This window comes from Amyelois transitella, chromosome 20 (genome assembly GCF_032362555.1).
Source record: "Amyelois transitella isolate CPQ chromosome 20, ilAmyTran1.1, whole genome shotgun sequence".
Taxonomy (NCBI): Eukaryota; Metazoa; Arthropoda; class Insecta; order Lepidoptera; family Pyralidae; genus Amyelois; species Amyelois transitella.
The window spans coordinates 4,344,535-4,366,860 of NC_083523.1; the positions used below are offsets into that span (position 1 = coordinate 4,344,535).

General features: G+C 33.4%; 1 protein-coding gene across 1 annotated transcript; it reads left to right on the forward strand.

The window, feature by feature from the left end:
* The first annotated feature begins 14,918 nt into the window (after window positions 1-14,918).
* LOC106131555 (atrial natriuretic peptide receptor 2-like) lies at window positions 14,919-21,264 on the forward strand. Its single transcript, XM_013330670.2, has 7 exons — window positions 14,919-15,054; window positions 16,307-16,451; window positions 17,521-17,670; window positions 19,174-19,366; window positions 20,138-20,312; window positions 20,476-20,666; window positions 20,746-21,264. The coding sequence occupies exons 1-7, from the start codon at window positions 14,919-14,921 to the stop codon at window positions 21,262-21,264; spliced, it is 1,509 nt and encodes a 502-aa protein (XP_013186124.1).
* The last annotated feature ends 1,062 nt before the right edge of the window (window positions 21,265-22,326 follow it).

Sequence of the window (22,326 nt, forward strand, 5' to 3'; positions counted from 1 at the left end):
CAGTACCAGTACCTAAATAAAATTAATTAGTGAATAATAAAATGGCTTAGAAAATTTATGAGATAATTCGAAAATTATATCTTAGATCTATAATCTGCCAAATTCTTAGAATACCTTCAAGCAACAACTCATAGTATTATAGTAAAAGTCTCAATCAAGCACTTACCGAAGGAATCACTTTTGGCACCGCACCAAATGCCGTTCGTTGACCGCATTGTTCTAAGCTTTTCTTTTGCTTGTCCAGTTGTCAACTGTTTCTCTTCATTTTTGTTACTTCTCGAATTGAATAGCATCGTTTTGCAAGTTCGTTAACTCCAATAAAAGAGTTTCTTTGATGTCTCTTTGTAGAAATTGTTTAGTCACCTTTACGGTTAGCATTTCATCACTTTTTAATTAGTAGTGTGAATTAAAGATAGATAAGGAACATGAAATTTGGTTTTACAATATTATAAATACATATTGCTTAAATAAATGTTTTAGTTCTTTAATATAAATTTATACAAAAAATGTATCTTCCCCCAAGTAATTGTAGATCTTACTTGTGTAGTAATAACACAAATTAGAGAATGAAAAACAAAAACAAAATTTCTTATCAGTCATTTTGCAATAGACGCCCAGTAATAATACTGACAGACGAAATTAATAGCTATCTCGAACACGAACATTCCCAATACACTCGCGGTTCACTGGGCACTTAATTAAATCAGCCTGTTCTGGTCACATTGGGCTGATAAGATGATTGGGGTAAGATGTGCCCTTGTAAAATTATTATTACATTTAATACATACATACATAAAATCACGCCTCTTTCCCGGAGGGGTAGGTAGAGACTACCTCTTTCCACTTGCCACGATCTCTGCATACTTCCTTCGCTTCATCCACATTCATATGAATTAAAAATATAAATAAATTTATGAATGTTTTAACAAATATGTATGCTGCCCATATATTGTAAATTCTGAAAAACATGTGTGTTTTCCGTTTCGATTTAATAGCCAAACTGATAAAATAATGATACAAACAGAGTAGGACTTATTCTGAAATTGAAACAAAAATCATGATTTTGTGAGAAGAAATTCGTGGGCAAAAGGTGATTATTTTACTTCTTACTAATATAATAAATGTATATACCTATATGTTTGTATATATCTGTAAGTATGTATGTTTGTTACAATTTCACGCTAAAATTAATGAACTGATTCAGATGAAACTTTAATATAATAAAGTTTTTACGTAAAAATAACATGTGGCTAATTTAATAAACATTCCTCAATTCCTCTTAAGGCAACGTTATACATCGATCGAGGCTAATAAAAGTATAAAAATAAAACCATCAAACGCGTGCACCATTTTGCATAAAGTAATAAACGCCAAGTCAACCGCAAACTGCATAGTGGGGAGCATTTTATGCCGCCCAATGCAGGCTCGTCGATGTTACCACAAGTTTACAAAAAAAAAAAAAAGAAAATACAGTTTTTCATGAAAATAAAAGGTTTTTACTTTTTAAATTTTGATCCTTTAATAGTTAATGGCTGCTTATAAAAAACTAGCTTTAACATTAAACTTAAGCGCGGAAAGTAGCTGTAATTTTTTCGGGATTAAAGGTAAGTAAGTGCCTCTTTCGCTACCTGCCTTTGAAACTTTATGAAAATGCTAAGAGGGTATAAAAACAAACACACTTTCACATTTATATAATTTGTTATTTTAAAAAAATTAAGAAAAAGATTTTCCGTAATTATGTATTTCTACGTTTTGACCAATAATATGAACGGAACGTCCTTTGATATCAATTAGAGCAACGCAGGCTTCTGTGTTGAAAGTGTTATCTATACGAAAGTACGTTGCTCTAAGATTTCAATTTTCGGAAATTCCAAGAGGAAGGAAGCCACGGGTAAAGTCTACTTTTTGCATAAAGTTATAAACGCCAAGAACCGCAAAATACATAGTAGAGAAAATTTTATACCGTCGAATGCAGGCTGTGCATGTCATCATAACCCGTTGCCTGCAGGCTCACGACTACAATTGTGCGCAGCGGTGAAATTGTGGCTAACTGTAAGAAATTCGGAAATTCAGGTTGGCTTTTACATTTTTTTTAAATAAAATGTTTATCTTAGACGCTTACCGATCCCATGTCAATTTGATATAATACCAATTACCATGTTAAGAGCATAGACCACTCCATCTCATTTCCATAGATGTCGTAAAAGGCAGATAGATCATTTTATTAGGCATCGCTAATAATTTTCAATATTGAATTCAATAGCCGCCTGATTAATTTTCTAGATTTTATATTAGATTAGTTGGAAAACCTATATATAAAAGAAAGAGAGGTAGATCACAATTTATCTCTTGTTACGTTTAAGAAACATTGACTATTTTCTTCTATTTACTTATAGGTTGGGTGAAACACATATTTTTGATACTTGATACAGTTGAAACTCAATTCATGTCCCAAAGAAATGAATTCAAAGAATATTGTTCTTGTATAAACATATCATTATTCCTTTGTGATAATAATATATACGTTACGGTATACGTTTAGCACTAAAATACTATAAATATAGAAATAGCAATGTTTTTTCCAATATAGAACATTATTGGTCTTCTTTTGTTGTAGAAACTTTTAAAGCACAACTAATTGAAATAAGTGATTCATATAATCTGCATAAACCTCTGAACCAGAGTCTAAGTTCGAGCCCTGGTGACGCAAAAATTAACTTTTTCTGTTTTTCCTATATCTTGATATAAGTGATAAGTAAACTAAAACAAACTTTCAAATCTCCTTTAACCAAATCAAAAGGTTTGTTGTTGCGCAAGCATTTGACCGTGATATTTATGCAAAGTGCACATCATGTTATTATATGCTAGTTAGTTCCATGAATCTATTGAATCGCTTCAATTACCAATTACTAATACCAATATTGTGTTATGTAACAAAATCCTGCGTTAATCCGGTCCGATATAATAACAAACATGCTAAAAAGATTTCATTATTAATTTAACAGGGATTCGGGTTGATTTTGTTTTAAATTTGTTTTGAGTGTGCTTTGTAAGGTAAACATGTAAATTGATAAAATTAATTGCGGATACTGTCAAATGTTCACAGGCTATATTGGATGCACTATTGTGAGTTACATTTAAAATTGATCCCGAATTTTATGGAGAGTAAGGTTTGGAGTAAGGGGTAGTATCAACGAATGTTTAATGTTGGTTTGGTAGCGGAGAAAAAACATATTGTGTACCAGCTGCTCTTGTCATGTAGATTTGAAAAGTTAATTAACGGAAGGTTGTAGTATTTGGGATTCTTCTTTTAAGCGATGGGCTAACGACCTGTTAATATTTTAATCTGAATAGCTGGCAGCTTGGTCTTCACTCTTTTCGACATTGTTTATTCTGTCTACCCCGTAAGGGATAAAGAAGTAATCATATGTACTTTAGTAATTTTGCAAGGGTTGCCGCTTTTGTACATTTAAGTTTGTGATTGATTCGATTCGACGAGATCTTTCTGCACAGTCAAGGAATTTTGATTCCACTAGATTTTCAACCGTTTTATTGAAAGCTGTGAAAAAATGTATCTTAAGTTTTCAATGTTACCTGCCCCAGTTGATTCAAACTGGTTCTGTGTCAATGGTTCGTTAAAGTATTTTTTTCCTCATAATTTTGCTATATGAAAAGCTTAATTCCAGCGTCATATATAGTTAACCCAATGACAAAGGCTGAACAGACAACGTTCATTTAATATTTTTATAATTTTGATGATTAAACTATATATACCTTTCACATTTATTTCAACAATACGGATTTTCTTTAGTCACTTTTCTTGGCACCGGATTTATCCTCCTGTAAACTTCCTCGTGAATCAAGTTATTTCATGAAAACCGTATAAAATTTTTGGACGGTCTTACAGGCATGCATTAGATAAATTACTTCTGCAGCTCTATTTACACACTATGTTTCTCCCACAGCTCTCAGTTAAAGACTCCAGAACATTATTGAAAAGTCACGTTCAGCTGGATCGCATGATGTAAATGAGATTCAGATAGTGACAGGTTGTGAGCACATCGCCTGAAACAGGAACGAGTTGCTAGTATTAAAAAACAAATTGCCGATGCCAGTATTGCGAATGTTGCCATCAATCATTGACACGGTACCTTTCACTCCCCCAAAATATTTGAGACATCAATAATTCAAATTCGCTCCATTTCACGGCGTCATTACAATTTTGTCGTTATATCAGATTTCAAATTTGTTTTTCATGTTGTTTGTTTAAATTAGCGTTTTATCTTATAACTTTGGAAATGGATATTTTTAGCACCAACTTTTAATTGAGTCTTTTGCTATGGAAACTCTTAATGAAATTATTAATTAATTCAATAAACGTTTGTATTTAATTTGTAAACATGGATGTCATGTCGGCCAAGCTGAAATAGGAATATTTGCCGTATTTTACAAGTAGAGTGATTGAGGTGGATTTCTGAAGATTCCGAAAAGATAATTGTAAATTACCTTATTTTTTTTCATACTCACACTTAAATAAATTATTTTTCTCTTAGACGAAGACAGGGCCACAGACACAGCTAGAATTGAAGAGAGATTCGCTGTGGATAAATATATTTATATCTGAGATATAAAGGTGTATCTATTAATAGAAGGCGACAAGCCCGCTCCGCTGAGCCCCTAATGAGGCGAGCCCTCACGCCTCTAATTACGGGGCCGTGTATCAGGCAGACTTTGTGGTTAGTAAAAGATACAGTTAATTGAGGAAGTGGCATGGTGGTTGAGGTGTCGTACTTGTAAGAAAATGGCATCGGGTTTGATACCCGATGTTGTCATGTATTGATCACATGTTTAAGGGTGTATAAAGGAAAGACATAATTTACGTCAAGGAAAAAAATAAGAATATAACTTAAACTAAAGAGAAATTTAGTACGAGTACAAGGGCATTGGTGTTCATATTTCTCTCTTTGGCTTTATCAGTCGTCCTATTTTAAGGTCTATTTTTACTTTTACACGATCAGTTGTTCGTGTAAATCAAAATAATAAGTCAATTTTCATGTTTTTAATACAATACATTTACACTTAATTCAGATTTCATTATAATTTACTACTTTTATACCACTCAGAACATGCAAGAAAAACATAAACAAACACATGAATAAATAAAATACTGAATATAACAATGGGTGCTTTAAATATTGAGCCAGACACTTTGGAATTAGATTATAGTGCACGTTCAGGACTTTCTTATGAAGGTGAATGGCTGTCTACGAAAAAAATAAACATTTTTTACGATTTGAAGTAAATTTATGAAGCGTCTCTCTAATGATTCAAATAAATTAATAATTACATTAAAATTGAAATCGAATTTTTTTTTTTTTAATATTTTTCTCACTTGTTTATCTGTCTGGTGTTGGTTGGTTGTCTATGCACTAGATGTTAAACCCTTCACCACAGAATGTTCACGAAGCATCGTCATGGTATCTTCACTTTTATTAGACCACTTATTCTTATATACAATCTCTTGTTAAGACGGCTCCTGTGCCAACCTTGTAAATTTGCCTCTTACTTCTCATTGTAACAGTTTGCTATGGTGAACAGTTTTTATTTATATATTTCCCCAACCCCTTAGAAGTTAGGACAGTATAGTGAAATAGTCCGATCTTATAAACAGATTCAAAATTAACTTGTAAATTCCATTTGACCAGGGCTTTCCCTGTGAATGTCTATCCTAAAATATAAGCAAGCTTAGTTTGGGCTAGCTAATTCCTTCTTTCTTTTTGTAGCTTTTATTAATCGCGAATCAAACCCCATGTATTTTTTCCTTGCACCTTTCAACTCCTTAACTGGTAACAGGTAAAATTTTTACCGTCAACTTTTGCCCGACTATCACCAACAGCGCTTGGAAACCTTCCTCATTTCTTAAGATTTTATCTACAGAGTTACAATTATGAAAGCATTTCATTATGCTTCCATTTTATGCCTCTATGACTTAATCGAGCTTTCTCTTCAAGCGAGCTTTCCGGCGAATAAGGCTGCGTTTTCACTGTGACAGAGCGGAGCGGACTAGCGTGAAGCGGAGAGCGTTGAGCGGAGCGGGATGGCGGGGCAGGATGTTGCCGGTGGATATCAGTTAAAGTTGATTTTTCACTGCGCACTTCATTGTTCTACTTACCTATGCCTGAATGTAGGCCACCATGCTCCTTAATTTTAAACGAATAACCGCTTCTCTCTTTTGCACTGTTTAAGCGGAGATTTTGAGCATTGTGATTGGTCAAATCATAGCCCGGGAAGCTTCTCTCCGCTCATCTCTGCTGATCTCCGTTTCAGTGGAAAGACAGCCTTAAACGTAAGTCTGATTTGAGCTGTGTGTAATGTGTGCGTCGCTTTCTTGCTCATGTGCGCTGTTTGACTTAATTATATCGCGTTCATTCTACGTAATGGTTTGTTATGAGGTCTGTCTTGCGTCGTGAACTTCGTAATATCTTTCAGTGAAACTGGAACTTACTTGTTTCTGTATAGTAGACGTTAAATTCCACTCAAATTTCCATTAAATATATTTTTTTAAAATTGTTCTATATCCTTGTAAAACTATTTTAAGATAAAGATAAAAAATCAATATACTACTTTAGTAAAAGTGCAAATGTTTTGTCATTTCCTAGTAACTTTACAAGTAACGAGAAACAAATAATATAACAGAAAACAGACAATTTAAAAGCAAACATAGAAATATTTATTTAATCTTATTTCAGCTTAAATAAACAATATTTCAAGAACCTACAAGTACAATATTGAATCTCGTAGCAGTCTTAACTCGTAGCGGCAGTGGTTCGTAGCACACGAAGCTCGTAGCAAATATACGTATATCGTGAATATAATAAAAAAATAAAAGCTCTTTGTATAAAATACCGCATAGTTTCTATGTTTACGTTTTGAAAATCTGCCGCATATTGTTGAACCGAAATTAGGATAAAATATGACCTACATCGTGCATATTGTGCATTTATTAGAAAGTGGTGGTGGTCGAACGATTAAGGTCCGACTGCCTGACAAGGGGAATCCCGAGGTTATAAGCCTAGCCCTTGTTTGCCTTTTACGTCATCCTTGGGAAAGATATGGAGTGATTCTATTCCATAGTTCCGGAAACCACACGGTAACAAGGTAAGAGATAAATATGTGACGTGTATAGGTATGTATGTATTAATAAACACTTGTATTTGTTTTTCTTCTTCGGGAAATAATCACGGATACAAGAGATATTTTTAACGTCAGAGACCGAAATATCATGTCATGTTGTATGAATGACATATTATTGTGAACAATTTCGGCTTCCTTATTATGTTTTATCTCAAGGCTTTTATCATATTCATAAGCTTACATCCTATGTTTTCTTTCCTTTTATGAGGGAATATGTATTTAGACATTTGCTCAGGCTTAGTTTACTGAATAAAATACCTACTATTTTTACCAATATGAAATATCCATCTGAAAGTCTGTCGCTTTGCCTGTTAGACTGTCTGTTTTTGAACCTCTTGATTTATTTTAATGTAATTAATTAATGGTTTAATATGAATGCACAGATTGTGACGAGTAAAAGTAAGATAATGTAAAAGTGTAAGTCTGTTTGAAGTTAGCGAATTTTGATTAAAGATATCTGGAATTTCTTAAATAAAAGAATAATAATATAACTTTGAGTAGGTAAGTTTTTAAACTTAAACTTTGCTTTCAAAAATTCATTCAATTCGAACTCCCGATGCAAATTAGGGCCAAGTTGACCCGGATGAGAAAAAATTGAATTCCCAATGACGCTACAAAAGTCTAACACGGAGTCCTAACATAGAATTAATTTCAGGGCACGGGTGTCTGCCCCTGAATTATTCATTGGGCAAGGGAACAGATCTATAGGATCGTATAATGGTTAACGCTAACTTTTCACTTTGATGTAACATTTGCGGTAAGCGGAATGTCCCTTGAGAATATTTCTATATTTCATATAGATTTGTAATAAAATATATAAAAAAATTACGACCAAGTCGTGAGTGCAATAATATCTTGTTGACCCTGGTACTGGGAATAAGAACACACGATGTTTTTCCCGTAGATGGCGAAGGAGGCGCCCAAAGGAAATGGACATTATCCATTCCTTTTTTGTGGTCAATTATTTTTACGTTTTTCTTAATTTTGTGAGCATTAAGCTTCAGGTCTTCCTCCTGGCACTAATCTTACATCCTCTCTCTTTGTAGGACCCTGGACTCCTTGTGGTGCGATTATTTCGTTATTTTGCTGTGTTATTTTAGTGTGCAATATCTACAATCCTTAGCTCTTAACCAGGACTAACGCGAAGAAAATAATAAGAAGTGTTTCAAAATGGCATTTCCAGAGTCGCTTGAAACTTGAAAATATGATTTATTCTAGTCATGATGCTAACATCAGTAATGTAAAATCACATTACATTTTCACATTTGCACGGACTCTCAGTAAATGGCTATTGCATTGTTGGAATAGAGGGAATTTCATGATGTGAAGCTGAAATAATGATGGTCTTTCAGGTCCTGAATTGTCTAGTCGTGATTGAAAAGAAAAATTTTTCTTAAATTTTACAAATAGTTGATAATATTATATTATTTTTTGATAGAAATTATGTTTAACAAATTTGTCAGCAGATCCAATATGGTTGAGATTCTCTCATAATCATCGTGAAGCTCTCAGAATCGATATCATCGATTCGCTAGATTATCGTCCTGGTGAAGAGAGCCACTTTGTGTAAGAAAAGTCTTAACTTTTCCACAGTTTCTACTTGCCATGACTACTCCTGGCGATGATAGACAGAGTTCACATTCAGCAGTATAATAATGGAATTGAGATTCAAATAGTGACAGGTTCCTAGCCCATCGCCTTTAAGAGGCATTTCAATTTATTAAATATCTTCTAGTCACATTTTACGACATACATGGGGCAGATAAGGAGTGGTCCTATTCTAATGTGGCGGGAACCACACGGACGGTTCTTCTAGTATAACATCAACATAACTCATTAGGAAATTTTCTTCAATATGATATCGGTGTTGTTTATTTGTTTTCCTTTGGAGTTCTTCCGTGAGTGGTGCCGTGACTGGAATATAATTAGGAGTATCACATGTCAGAGGAAATAGAACAACGCTAACAAAGGTAATTAATTAGCTTTTGGTTCAATGTAAAAAAAATATTTTTCATACATACATATAATCACGTCTATTTCCTTTGCGGGGTAAAGAGCCAACAGTCTTGAAAATACTGAAAGACCACATTCAGCTGTTAAGCTTAATTATACTAATAAAATTAAATGTTATATAAGTTAAAATTTTATGTTAAAATTACATATTTAGCTCACAAAAGAGTTATTAAGTCCCTTGCATGTTTATTTTAACCAACGAGCATTTTGCATGCCTCTAATGACTTATGACGTCATTTATATGAACCTCCTTTCATGAAGTGAACATGCCCACTTAATTACATTGCTAGTTCGCAGTATTTTTAGAGTGTTTTTATAATATTTTACTCAATTGTAAGTTTTAAGTTTAATTTTTATCTAATTTATAATCTTAAGAGTAATTTTGAACACTATATCTAGTGTAATTCAAGTAATATTAATCCGAACAGGTGAGGGGAAGTTTTCCGAAACAAAAGTAATAATTTTATTAAAACATACATACATATAATCACGTCTATATCCCTTGTGGGGTAGACAGAGCCTTGAAAAGACTGATAGGTCACGTTCAGCTTTTTGGCTTGATAATAGAATTGAGATTTAAATACAGACAGGTTGCTAGCCCATCGCCTAAAAAGGAATCTCAAGTTTGTAAGCATATCCCTTAGTCGCCTTTTACGACATCAATGGGAAAGAGATGGAGTGATCTTATTCTTTTTTGTATTAGTGCCCAGAACCACACGGTACATTATTATTAAAACATAGGTAGGTAAATTATCTGTATGATAACCTGCCTAATATTTGAGCCATTGCGTCTATGTTTAAAGAGCTTTGAAAGAAACTTTAGTGGTAACGTCGGTATAAATTTTACATATTAAATAAAAAGGGAGAGAAGAGAGATAAATGGAAAGACAGAGAAAGCAAAAACTAGATGCTTTTCTGCAAAATGTAAGATGTTTTGAACAAAAAGAGCAGGAAAGGTAAGATTATTTGCTTGCAGTATAACTCTCTATCTTAAAACCAAGCACAATTACATAAAGGCTAAATAAGGTCAAATCTAAAACACATCTATCTAAAACATTAGCCAACAAGGACGTTGAGAGTCAATCAATATTGGTTTGGACTAAATTCAGGGATAATTACCCCGCGTTTTAGTGCCAACACTGTCATAGCAGATTGGATTGCGTCGGAAATGCCCCGTGCATATCTACGAGTTGGTACAGTCACTTACAAAATCGAAATTTATTTACCTATATAGATAAACGTTTTTATCCCTAACGGAGTAGATAGAGGCCACAATCAAAAAACAATTATTCAATCAATCAAATATTTTTTTATTTGTAAAAACAGATTACTATGGTGTTACTAGAAAAGTGCCGTGTAGTTCTTGGCACTGATAAAAAATACTACTCAGGCTTTTCTCATGGATGTCGTAAAAGTTGACTAAAGGATAGGGTTATAAATTTCGGATTCTTCTTTGGCGATGGGCTAGCAACCTGTTACTACTTGAATCTCAATTCTATCATCAAGCCAAAATTCTGAACGTTGCCTATTAGTCTTTTCAAGACTGATGGCCCTGTCTACCCCGCAAGGGATATAGACGGGACTATATGTATGTTTTATGTATGTATGTACTAGAAAAAACCTGACCAAGTTCAGCTGTGTGGTTTCATTACATTTATTTTGTATTTAATATTTATTTACATGCAATAATGTGTCCGAATAAAAATATGCGTGGTACAAAGTGGTTCAAATCCTATAGCGATTATGAATCAATTAATTTTCCTGTTTCTAGTCATTTAGCTAAATTAGTTTGATTGATAATTTATAGAAGAAGAAAATATCGCAAGGAAATTTGCACAACTAGATGTGTAAAAATGATCCAATATGATTATGGTTATCCTGAAAAGGATGCGAATATGAAACGAAAGTAGCTTCCTTTAAAAACAAAATTTACCTTAAGAAGGATCTACTTTGTTTAAAAACAAAACAATAATAAAAGTATAAATGTTGTTGACTGTACGTCATAGTGATTCATAAATGGATGTTAATAATGCTTTGATGTGCTTTACTGACGATGAAATTCAAAAGTAGAAATATTATTACCCAAATTTAGGGAGTTGGAAATGATTAATTGGACGCAAGTTGAATACTTTGATATTGCTACGTCCATGAAAATTCCTGGAAGCAGCTCGTTAGCACCAGTTTCATTACTACCTCACCAAATATATATACCTATATATATTATATACCAGCTTTTACGCGCAACTTTGCCTGTGTACGAAAACCTCACATAAAAATATTTTCTTCCAATATTAAAAGGTATGAAAAATTTGACCATTGGTCGAGTAGATGAAACATGGACCGATTTTAATGAAAAACACAATACAGACGAAACCCCGCGCAAAAGCTAGAGGTAATTATTATCATAGCATCATGGATGTTCTGTAAGCTTATATCAATCAATCCAAAATTCAGATGTTATTACGAGTACCGCGTCATTGGCTCCGTCATAACGGAGATTGCTTTCTGAATAGCTCTGCGGTTAAACGTTCGCACGAATAGCGTGAATGGACAGGAAAAATATATATTAACAAGTATACCTACTGTTTAATTTTGATTATAAACGACTATCTATCTCAACAAAACGATGTAATGTTAATATTTCATTATTTATAAAAATATGGTCACTTATTATCACTTATTGTCACCTGTTAACTTTAGCTGAAAAAGAGCTTTACTTAACTCTACTGATAAGAGTTAGCTTTTAATTGTAAGGAAATGATGACTGGGGATGCATTTATAGAATCCGACTTTCAAGCAAAATTACACAGGCTCAAATTTTACTGCGGTTTACTCGAAACTATGTGAGTTACATATTAGTTTAAATAACCGATGCTCTACGGTGATGTCATAATAAAAAAAAAACAAAAACCCTACTTCTAAAATTAATTGCGTTGCCAATTTTTTACGGACAAAGTGAAAAAAAGTTTATCTATTTCTTTACTTTCATTAAATTTTTCTTTGTTTTACTTTTTTCCAACATTTCAGCTTGGAATGCGAGTTTGAAATGAATAAAGTTTTAACCATTGAATGTCGGGAAAAAGCGCGTCTTTATTTTTTGTGGGTAGGTACAGTTAAAAAAAAGAAATTAAGGAAGTTTCGTTTTAGTGTATGTACCTATCGAAGTGTATATTTATATATATATATATATATATATATATATATATATAAAGGTCAAATGTAAATTCTAGAGGGAAGCATGCATTAATATATGTATGTGTAAACGCAGAAGTCTGTCTGTGTTTTAGGATTAAACCGCTGGTCTATTTTTATTAAATTTGAAAGGGGTGTATTTCAAGATTCATGTTTAAAAATAGGCTAGATATTTTTTGGGTGACGTCATAGGAAATTGAAGGTAACAGCAAAATAGCTAAGTAGCAATAAAAACTTCGTTTACTGTATAAACATAATAAAGTTGAGAAAAAAAGTGTGCAATTTAAACACGAACCCACAAAGGAAGTTTATAAAACAGTAACATTTTTATATTGCGCAATTATATTCGAGCCGGGAAGGCTCATAACGCGACCGTAATAAATGCAAACTGCAATCCGGCCTCCTCCACAATGCCTATTTGCATCGCTGCATATGGTAATTGTAATTAAACTGAAATGTATAAATCAAGTGCTCCTTATTGTATCTATCATCTTTTGAGTAATTTTAAAATAGATTCTCACTACTTTTTCACGTTGACATCGTAAAGAATGTAGCAAGAAATAAGTACTACTTAGTATAAAAACCGATCTAAGCTGTGTTAGTTTTCTAAAAGGAACATAAAACACAAATTATCTATTATACCATTCTAAATTTAATATTAAAGGTATCAAATTTTTTTTATTGCACCCTACAGCTGTTTACCGAAATATGGTATAAATATGAAGGTTACAGACCATATCTTGGTTAATATAAATTACTCATCCTACTAAATATTATAAATGCGACAGTTTGTGAGTATGTCAGGATGTCAGTATGGATGTTTGTTACTCTTTTACGCAAAAACTGCTGAACCGATTGCGTTGAAATTTGGTATGTGTGTAGCTGAAGGCAATTTTTATCCCAGAGTTCCCGCGGGATTGATAGGGTTTCCATGCGGACAAAGTCGCGAGCGGCCTCTATTAAGTAATATATCTCTTATTATTTGGAGTGATCCAGCGCAATTAATACAAAACCAATAAAATAACTAAAGTCAGATTACTTTTTCTTAATATTGTACATGTTTTAATACAAAATCTGTAAAATGAGAAGAAAAATTCCACTGAACCGCTGAAATCTGCTTTAGGATCAAACAAGTTGGGTAATACTGTTTAAGTTTTGTGAGAGTTCGAGAAGGTTCAATCTTACTTGTAAATTGCTAACTTCGTCTAGTTCTGCGGAATTTCCTAAGGCGATATAATATTTAAATTGGTAAGAGTAGCTTTGATGTGAATATTTTGTAACCATTGTAAAAGAAGTACCTTGAAAAAATGTTTAACATAATTCTAGATTAAGTGAGATTATTACCGCCGTTCTGTCGTATGTCCTCCTAACCCAGCTGAGATAATGGTTTTGCATAAGCTAAAATGCTTTTATCTTGTGGCCTCGGACCTGAGAGATGACTGACCTGATGAAGAGATGACCTGATCCTATTAAAAAAATTAAAGGACCAGTGAGCAAAAAATACTTAAACTTAAATTTAGAATGGAGGATATGGACTGACTAGTCAGTTTAAAAATAACAGTCGTGTTTTGTTAATGACTTTAAATTCGGCTTGAAGGTTCAGTTCTGTGGTCTTGGGGGTGGGGAGATGCACTTAGAAAGGATTTTCCGAAATTCAAGCGGGAACGGAATTTTACGCAATTTTTTGTGCTCTTTTTCGCTAAAAATAGTTGATGTTTCAACTATTTTTTTTGACTGGTAGAAAAAGTCTTCAAAGTTAAAACTCTCATACACATAATTAAATTAACAAATACCGAAATATGGAATTTTAACGGAACCCTTTATTTCCCTCTGCACACAGTTCGTTGACCTGTGAGTGACCTTACGGATACGTTGTATTTATAGAGCTACAGGTGCCGGCTAACTTTGTGATCAGTTATTGTCATGGAGATAGACACTTTTTGTTCTGGAACTTAGCCAGGAACTATACTCGGACAGCTTGAAGTTCCAACTGATAGAGAGGAGATAACTTTTCTATATATTTTATCATTATAATTTCCTTTGTTTATTTGTTTGTTAAAATCAAGGAAATTTAGATGAAAGCTCAGGGCAAGATTACTCTTAACCGAATTCTGTCACCTACACCCAGAAAACTTTATTTATTTTCTTCCATGTTGATATTCTCAGCTGTTGCACTCTCAACCTTTAACTTTTTAATTGATTCCATTCATCTAAACGTGGCTTTTCGGCCTTTACAAGACTGTTGGCTCTGTATACACCGCAATGGTATAAAGATGTGATTAAAACAATGTATGAAAAAAATCTAAATTCCTATTGGGCATCCTGCATGTTTTTTAATAACCGTTTTTTTGGAGTATATGTATCATAGCAAATTAAAATTAATTACAATATTTTTTTGTTAATTATTTCCGCTAATTTTTTCTTTCCCCTAAATTATTTATTTAATATTCCTTCCTGAAACCTCATTCATTTATTCAGTGACAACGCACTACTCCAACGATCATTTTGTCAACAGAAGCATGTCCCTGGTGCCGCCCGGCGGCGCGGACTCGCCGAGCCCGCGGCGCGCCGTGAGCCCGCTGCTGGAGATGCGGCGCCCGCACTGCACCCTGGCCTGCGATTACTGCGCTGCCATACTGGAGGACAAGTTTAAACGTACGTTCTCATGGCCTTATAATATTGTTACTAAGCTTAAGGCCTTATAAAAAAGTGGTAATTATTTTGTATGTGTACATATATACTATTTTAAATGTGATTGAATTACAATTAAATATAAATGTAGGTAAAACATGTGGACGTTCAATGTATGTTAAAGTAATAGGGCTTCTGAACTGAACTTCTGAACTAATTTGGTAACATATGTTGTGGTATCTCAATTTAATACCACAAATGTGTTTGTAAGTGATATATATATATATATATATATATATATATATATATATATAATATTATCAGGCTAATTAACTGACAACCTAAGACACTTTACATAAAACCATCTTAATTTTTTCTTTTCTAAGCAATCGGTAATTAAATGTATTTTTTTAAAGAGAATTAATAAAAGGTTATGTTACAATGATGACAACTGTCAAGACCTTCAACATCACATAATCTGTTGTTTACAAGTACAGAATAAACATTAGGACGTACCCTCGAAATTACACGTGTCAAATAATAATACGCGACTAAGCCCTTTCCACCCACGGATGTTATTGCGTGATAACGTGACATTTAAATACCAAACATATATTTTTATACCGTGAGTAAGTATAGGTTCCGGTAGAGTAGAATAGAATAAGTCTGAGTCTAAATTGGATATAATAACTACACTATACAACCACTATCCACGACTAACAACCTTCCGGCTATACGAACTGAATCATAGGACGTTTTAACAAGTGACTTAGGAGAGACAAAACTAAAGCATATCTATAACGGGCTTGATGTTGTTAAAGCAAAAGTAAAAAATTTGGTAAGATAATGCATAAATCAACATGTGTCTACTTAAACATGTGACCGGTTGCATCCTTAGCGTTACTAATTTGATGACGGGGCATTGTCAGTCCATTCTTCTTTCTCATACATACATATAGTCACGTCTATATCCCTTATGGGGTAGACAGAGCCAATAGACCCGAAAAGACTGATGATGGAATTGAGATCCAAATAGTGACAGGTTGCTAGCCCATCGCCTAAAAAAAGAATCACAAGTATGTAATCCTATCTCTTAGTCGCCTTTTACGACATCCATGGGAAAGAAATGGAGTGGTCCTATTCTTTTTTGTACCGGTGGTGCCGGGAACCACACGGCTTTCTTCTTTCTCTCTCTTTGTTATTGTGTCTGATGAGTCCCGCTCTTTGCTACAATGTCAAACTTACAACTGTTTAAATTCCATGATGATTTCTACAGGGAGCGCAGAAATGCGTCACCGCGGTACTTCCCCTTTATCCGCGTCACCTCGGCAATCATTGACGGGGGAACCACCCTGGACTCTACCTGATGACGACCGACCTGATTTCTCGGCACTTAAAGAGAATATACACAGGATTAACAAGTATGTATATACTGTGTATTTTATTTGCTACATAGGTACTGGCAAATCTGGCAATCTCATTGAAAGATGGTCCTGCTATCATAACAGTCGCAAGAAGATGCAGGGCCCTTTGGGTTGATCAAAGACTAGCAGTAGTCTAATGATACCTAATTTATTTATTTTATTCTTGATGGAATTAGATTTATAGTAAAATAACGTATGGTGCGGCGTGCGGCCAAGGGAAGATGTTTCGTTATGTTTCTTAAATACAAGGGAAACCCAGGATTTCGTATCAAAGTTCGTTTATATTAGTCTCCGTTTAATATACATACTCTAGTTTTAGCTCTTGTCGAGTAAATGAACAAAGTTATTGCGGTACCTATCATTTGAAACAAATCCCTTAACTTTCGATGTAATACATCTGGATTCCTGGTTTTGAACAGATAAGTTAAGACAAGGACCACGAACATAGCAATGTTTCACAAACACATTTGTCACGCTTGGTATTCGCGTTAATGGAATATCTCAGACAAAGTTGTCCCTTCTAAATAATTCTATTTAATTCAAACAATTTCTAGTCGTTTTCACCTTAATAATGCATTAAGATAAAAAATAACAAAAGCAGATTAAAGCATTAGTAAGCTGTTTGCTTTAAAAATCGCGCTTAGTAATCTCAGAAGGATTATAATTTCGAAATAAAAAACTTCTGTTCTTTGTTTCAAAGGAAAATTTCTATATTTTGTAAAATTAAGCAAAGTTACACAAATAATTTCAACATTTTAACCTCGTTTCCCAATAAATTGCACAAACAATTTATTTTGGATGGAATCAGCAGGATTGCCAAGACCTTTTGACAAATAAGTCTTGAAATTGTGTTATGAATATTGAAAGATTATTATCTCCAGAAAATTTCAGCTATTATTTTCGTACTCATAGTAATATGAAGGATGTCAAGGGAAAAAATTACTTAAAAAAATATTTGTGTAAGTTAAGAAGATAATTTGCAATTTTTGAGTTACTAATAATCCTGTGGTAAAATATTTAAATTTTTCAAAAATCAATACCATGTTACGGTACGATTCATTGCCAGGGATTGCGAGACATCGACACGATTGGACATGTTGCTGACCCAGGTGGAACAATATGCCAACAATTTGGAAGCTTTGGTGGAGGAACGAACGTCAGACTATCTGGAGGAGAAAAGGAAATGCGAGGAACTGCTGTATCAACTGTTGCCGAAGTAAGCACAATTACCATTAGTTATGCACTCATAAATTCAAAAGTAAACGACGTTCCTACAAAGATTACTCACATCATCCACATGTTACAAATAAGAAAAATAGTTATTACGTTTGTCTGATGATGTTTGTTACTTTAACACGCAATATCATTTATTAAACTTTACAGTTAAGCATATACATAAGATGAACACACATACAATTTCTGTGTTAATTGGATGGGCGGAATATTTTTCACAAGTTATTTGTAGTTATCAATAAAAAAAACATATTTACATCAATCAATGTACAATGTAGTTGCTACATGTGTATTTAAAATAGGAATTGTATTAATTTTAGTTTTTTAATATCCCTATCGTATAAATATTAAAGTAATTATAATCACAGAAAATTATTTTGATAGAACAAGTTTTCAAACAAAATTTACGTTACAAAACTTAACGGATTTAATCAAAATTATTGCCACTTAAACTGTTATTGCCTAGTTTGAATACTTAACGATCTTTCCAGAAGACTCGAGTCATTCCCCGAGATACGCTCGAGCTTTATAATCAGCGTGAGCTTTTATAGTCGCGATTCTCCAACGGATTTACAGGCTGTAAACTGTAATCCTATTACCATGGAATAGTCTTCCCTGGTCGTGAGATATAAGAAAACATTTTAAACAGTAAAATATTAAAAGCCTTTTTGTGCTGAAACAGCGGGATAATCGTTACTTGGGGTTGTTTCAACGATTTTTTCGTTTTAAAATGAGTATTTTTATTTCACTAGATTACAACTTTAGATCTTATCTTTATTTTTTGTATTTGAGGGGGGAATTAATTTGAACTTATATTTGTCGCTAACACAATAATATAAGTCTTTATTTATATTAATTCAATTTAAAAATGAATCATGCGAGTGGGTATAAATTTTAATATAACCGATATTTATTGTCATAAAGTCTGCAAACACTTTTACCAATTTGCTTTCCTTCAATCTTTTCTAGATCAAAGCAATTTAAGAATAGGGTCAATAAGATTAGAATAAATTTCTAAATTAATGCTGACTTAGAATTGTTCTAAATCTGTTGCTTCCTTACTGATAATGGACCATCTAGTGAACCATCACTGGCCGGACCATTATCAGCCAGGAGACGTACGACCCACACTTTAAAAAATTGCTTTACTTAAAACTTGTCTAGGTTAAAAGCAGGTTTTAAATGGAGCCAATAAAAATGGACATACATACATACATACATAAAATCACGCCTCTTTCCCGGAAGGGTAGGCAGAGACTACCTCTTTCCACTTGCCACGATCTCTGCATACTTCTTTCGCTTCGTCCACATTCATAACTCTCTTCATACAAGCTCGGCGGTTTCGGGTACTTTTGACCTGACCCTTTACCAGGACGTCCTTAATTTGATCAAGATACGTTCGTCTAGGTCTTCCCACTCCGACCTTTTCCGACTTTATAAAAATGGAGTAAGTTACAAAATTAATTCTGACTCAAAATTTGTCTAGATCTGTCGCTTCCCAACTGATAATGGGGCAGCCAGTGATGGCGGAGACCTATGATCAGGTCACGATCTACTTCAGTGATATCATCGGTTTCACTCAGCTGTCGGCTGAGTCCACTCCCCTGGAGGTCGTCGACTTGCTGAACGACCTGTACACCAGTTTTGACTCCATCATTGAAAATTTTGATGTTTACAAGGTGAGGAATTTGAAATTGATGACTGTTGATCGGTTTTTTTTTATTTTAATATAATAATCCGAACGCAATTTTTTTACTAATCATAATTCTAAATGTTAGATTTAATTTATCTGCAATTAGGTTAAATTATATTACTATTTTATTTGAAGCTTTTATACTGGAGACTAGAAAATCTCAAATTATTTCAATGGATATTGTAGCAGGCGACAATAAAAAGGCACATTTAGGCACTAGGCAGGCAGGCCTCTTTAAAACTGTACCAATATCTGTATAAATTACAATCAACCCTTAGTGCGGAAAGCTAATAAAGTATACTCCTCAATAAAATAACATTACCGTAAAGCTAAATTATGTTATGATGTGGTACAAGATAAAACTCAACCGTAAGATAGTAGCTAATGTACCTGAACCCAATCATAGTCGTAAATTGAACCGACCCTTGCCTCGGAAAATAAATTTCCAGATGGTTCGACTAGAGCCCCTGGGAATGATAGCTATGAAAAGTTATATGTAGCGGAAGTAACTACGCACAAAATTTCATTGGCCACGGTATTGATAAATGTCTATTGTTATCTACCGTATAATATCTAAATTGAATCATAAAAGTATACATAAGTAAAATATTAGCCACCTAATGGTAAGGTTTTATTTATGTCCACGCGAAATGGTTTTATCATGTAACGACCTAAATATTTGGGCCAGCTACAGGTAAAGTTGTTTTAGTCTTTACGATGAAGATATAGAGTGTATATTTGAATGAATGTTCAACAGGTGGAGACAATAGGCGATGCTTATATGGTAGTGTCAGGGTTGCCGATGAGGAACGGGAATCGCCACGCGGCTGAGATAGCTCGGATGTCTTTGGCTTTGCTGAGGGCTGTACGAGTGAAGACAGTACCACATCGGCCTGGAGAACGGTTGCTTTTGAGAATCGGCATGCATACAGGTATATATATCTCAAAATGACTATGTTAAAAGACAATTCTAAATTGCTCAACCATAAATAATAATTTATGGTTAGGCAATAGCCTCATCTATCAATAATTGCTCTTGATTTAGTGATAGTATAGTGGTATTAATGTAATGTAATTTTGAACAATTCTTTACAGGTCCTTGCGTGGCTGGAGTGGTTGGCCTAAAAATGCCAAGATACTGTTTATTTGGCGACACAGTGAACACGGCCTCAAGAATGGAGTCCCATGGAGAAGCATTAAAAATCCACGTTAGTCCAAAAACAAAAGAGGTTTTGGATATATATGATTGTTTTGACCTAGAATGTAGAGGAGAAATTACTATGAAGGTAAGTAATATATTTTATTCTTTTAGTTTTGCTAAGATAAGTGTGTCTTAAGAAATACTAAAATTTTAATATTTTGTAGGGAAAAGGTAAAATGACGACCTATTGGTTAATTGGAGAAAAAAATGAAAGCAAGAATGGTCAACCTCACGAAGAAACAAATAATGAACAAACAGGGATTATAAATAATCCAAGTATCACATTCCAAGGGCCTGATAGTCCCGCTTCACATTCGCTCACGCACAGTCAAAGCCCGGAAAGAAATAATGATACAAAAGAAAATTCCAACCAAAAACCTGTTGAATTGTTGAACGAAAGAGATCGTATCAAACATGAAATAGCAACATTCGTTGCTAAAGATCTCATTAATAATATTGATAATGCTGTAAGAGAGTTCAGAAAATCACAAAGCGCGAATTTCGCAATATGTAATAAGCCCATATGCAACGGTAATGACAAGACTATCATAACTCCCACTTATGATAAAGAACTCGTCATAAGTAAAGGAAAAGTAAGAGATGTTGTTAATAGATTTAACAGTTGCGTTGTCAATGAGAATGTAATTAAAGCAAAACCTAAAGGTATGAAAACTGAAGACTGAATGAAAGAAAGATTACGCTTATGGTTTTCCAATCCGGTCTAAGTAAATATCGAATAAGAGATATAAACTCTTTACTATTAAAGTATCAATGTATTGTGCCAAGCACAATGATGATTTACTTTTTACTCTAGTCATTCTAATATAAGATCTATTGAAGTTGAGTGTTAACTATATTATAGTTTATAGTGGGTGACCAATGACCCTCCGAATTTTAACAAGAATTAATTAATAGTTGATATTATATGTCTAATAATAATTATAGTAAAAAATCGCAGAAGCGTTCAATCAGAAAGATGTAGTGAGAAGTTTATGTGTATATTAAATGATATTTAATATTAATACTATTGTATTATACACTTAGTCCCTGTAGTGTTTTTACTGGCCTTTTATACTTCCGTACCTTTCTTACCAATTGTGTAGGTACTTTAGTGTAATTAATAATAATACTTTTAAGAAGTTTAATAGCTATACTTCTATGATCAATGTATTCAAATGTTGTCTGTTTAAAAAAATGGTTTATTTACTTGTGAGTTAGCATCTTTTTAATATGCACGAGCAACAAGATTATTCGTATCGGTTTGGTTTATCTAAGATGTTGCAATGTACGCTAACATTTGCTTGTATTAGTCTGCATGCGTACGTCTGGATAAAATGAAAATCTGCAAATGAGTCTACCCTAATATTGACTGTTACATTCTTGTTATTTATTTCTCAAACTTACATTGGAGTTAGCTCAATCTGTATTATTTTTGTTATATATATTAAACAAATGTGTGGAAATTCACGTAAAAATAAATTAGTTTAAAATAATGCATACGATACGAAAAATAATTGTCACCATTTATGCGTAGTGCGTACAAATAAATTTTATTTATCCTAGAATTTTAGATGCAATCTATATAATTGCCTAAAGGTACATAGGAGCAAATACAGATTATATCCAGGAATTTGTATTAGATATTCGGTAAGAATAAGGTTATAATTGTTGTGAACGAAAACGTTGATTTTCATTTTTACTTTACATTACTTGCCATTTCCTTAAAAATGGTTTACAAATAATTA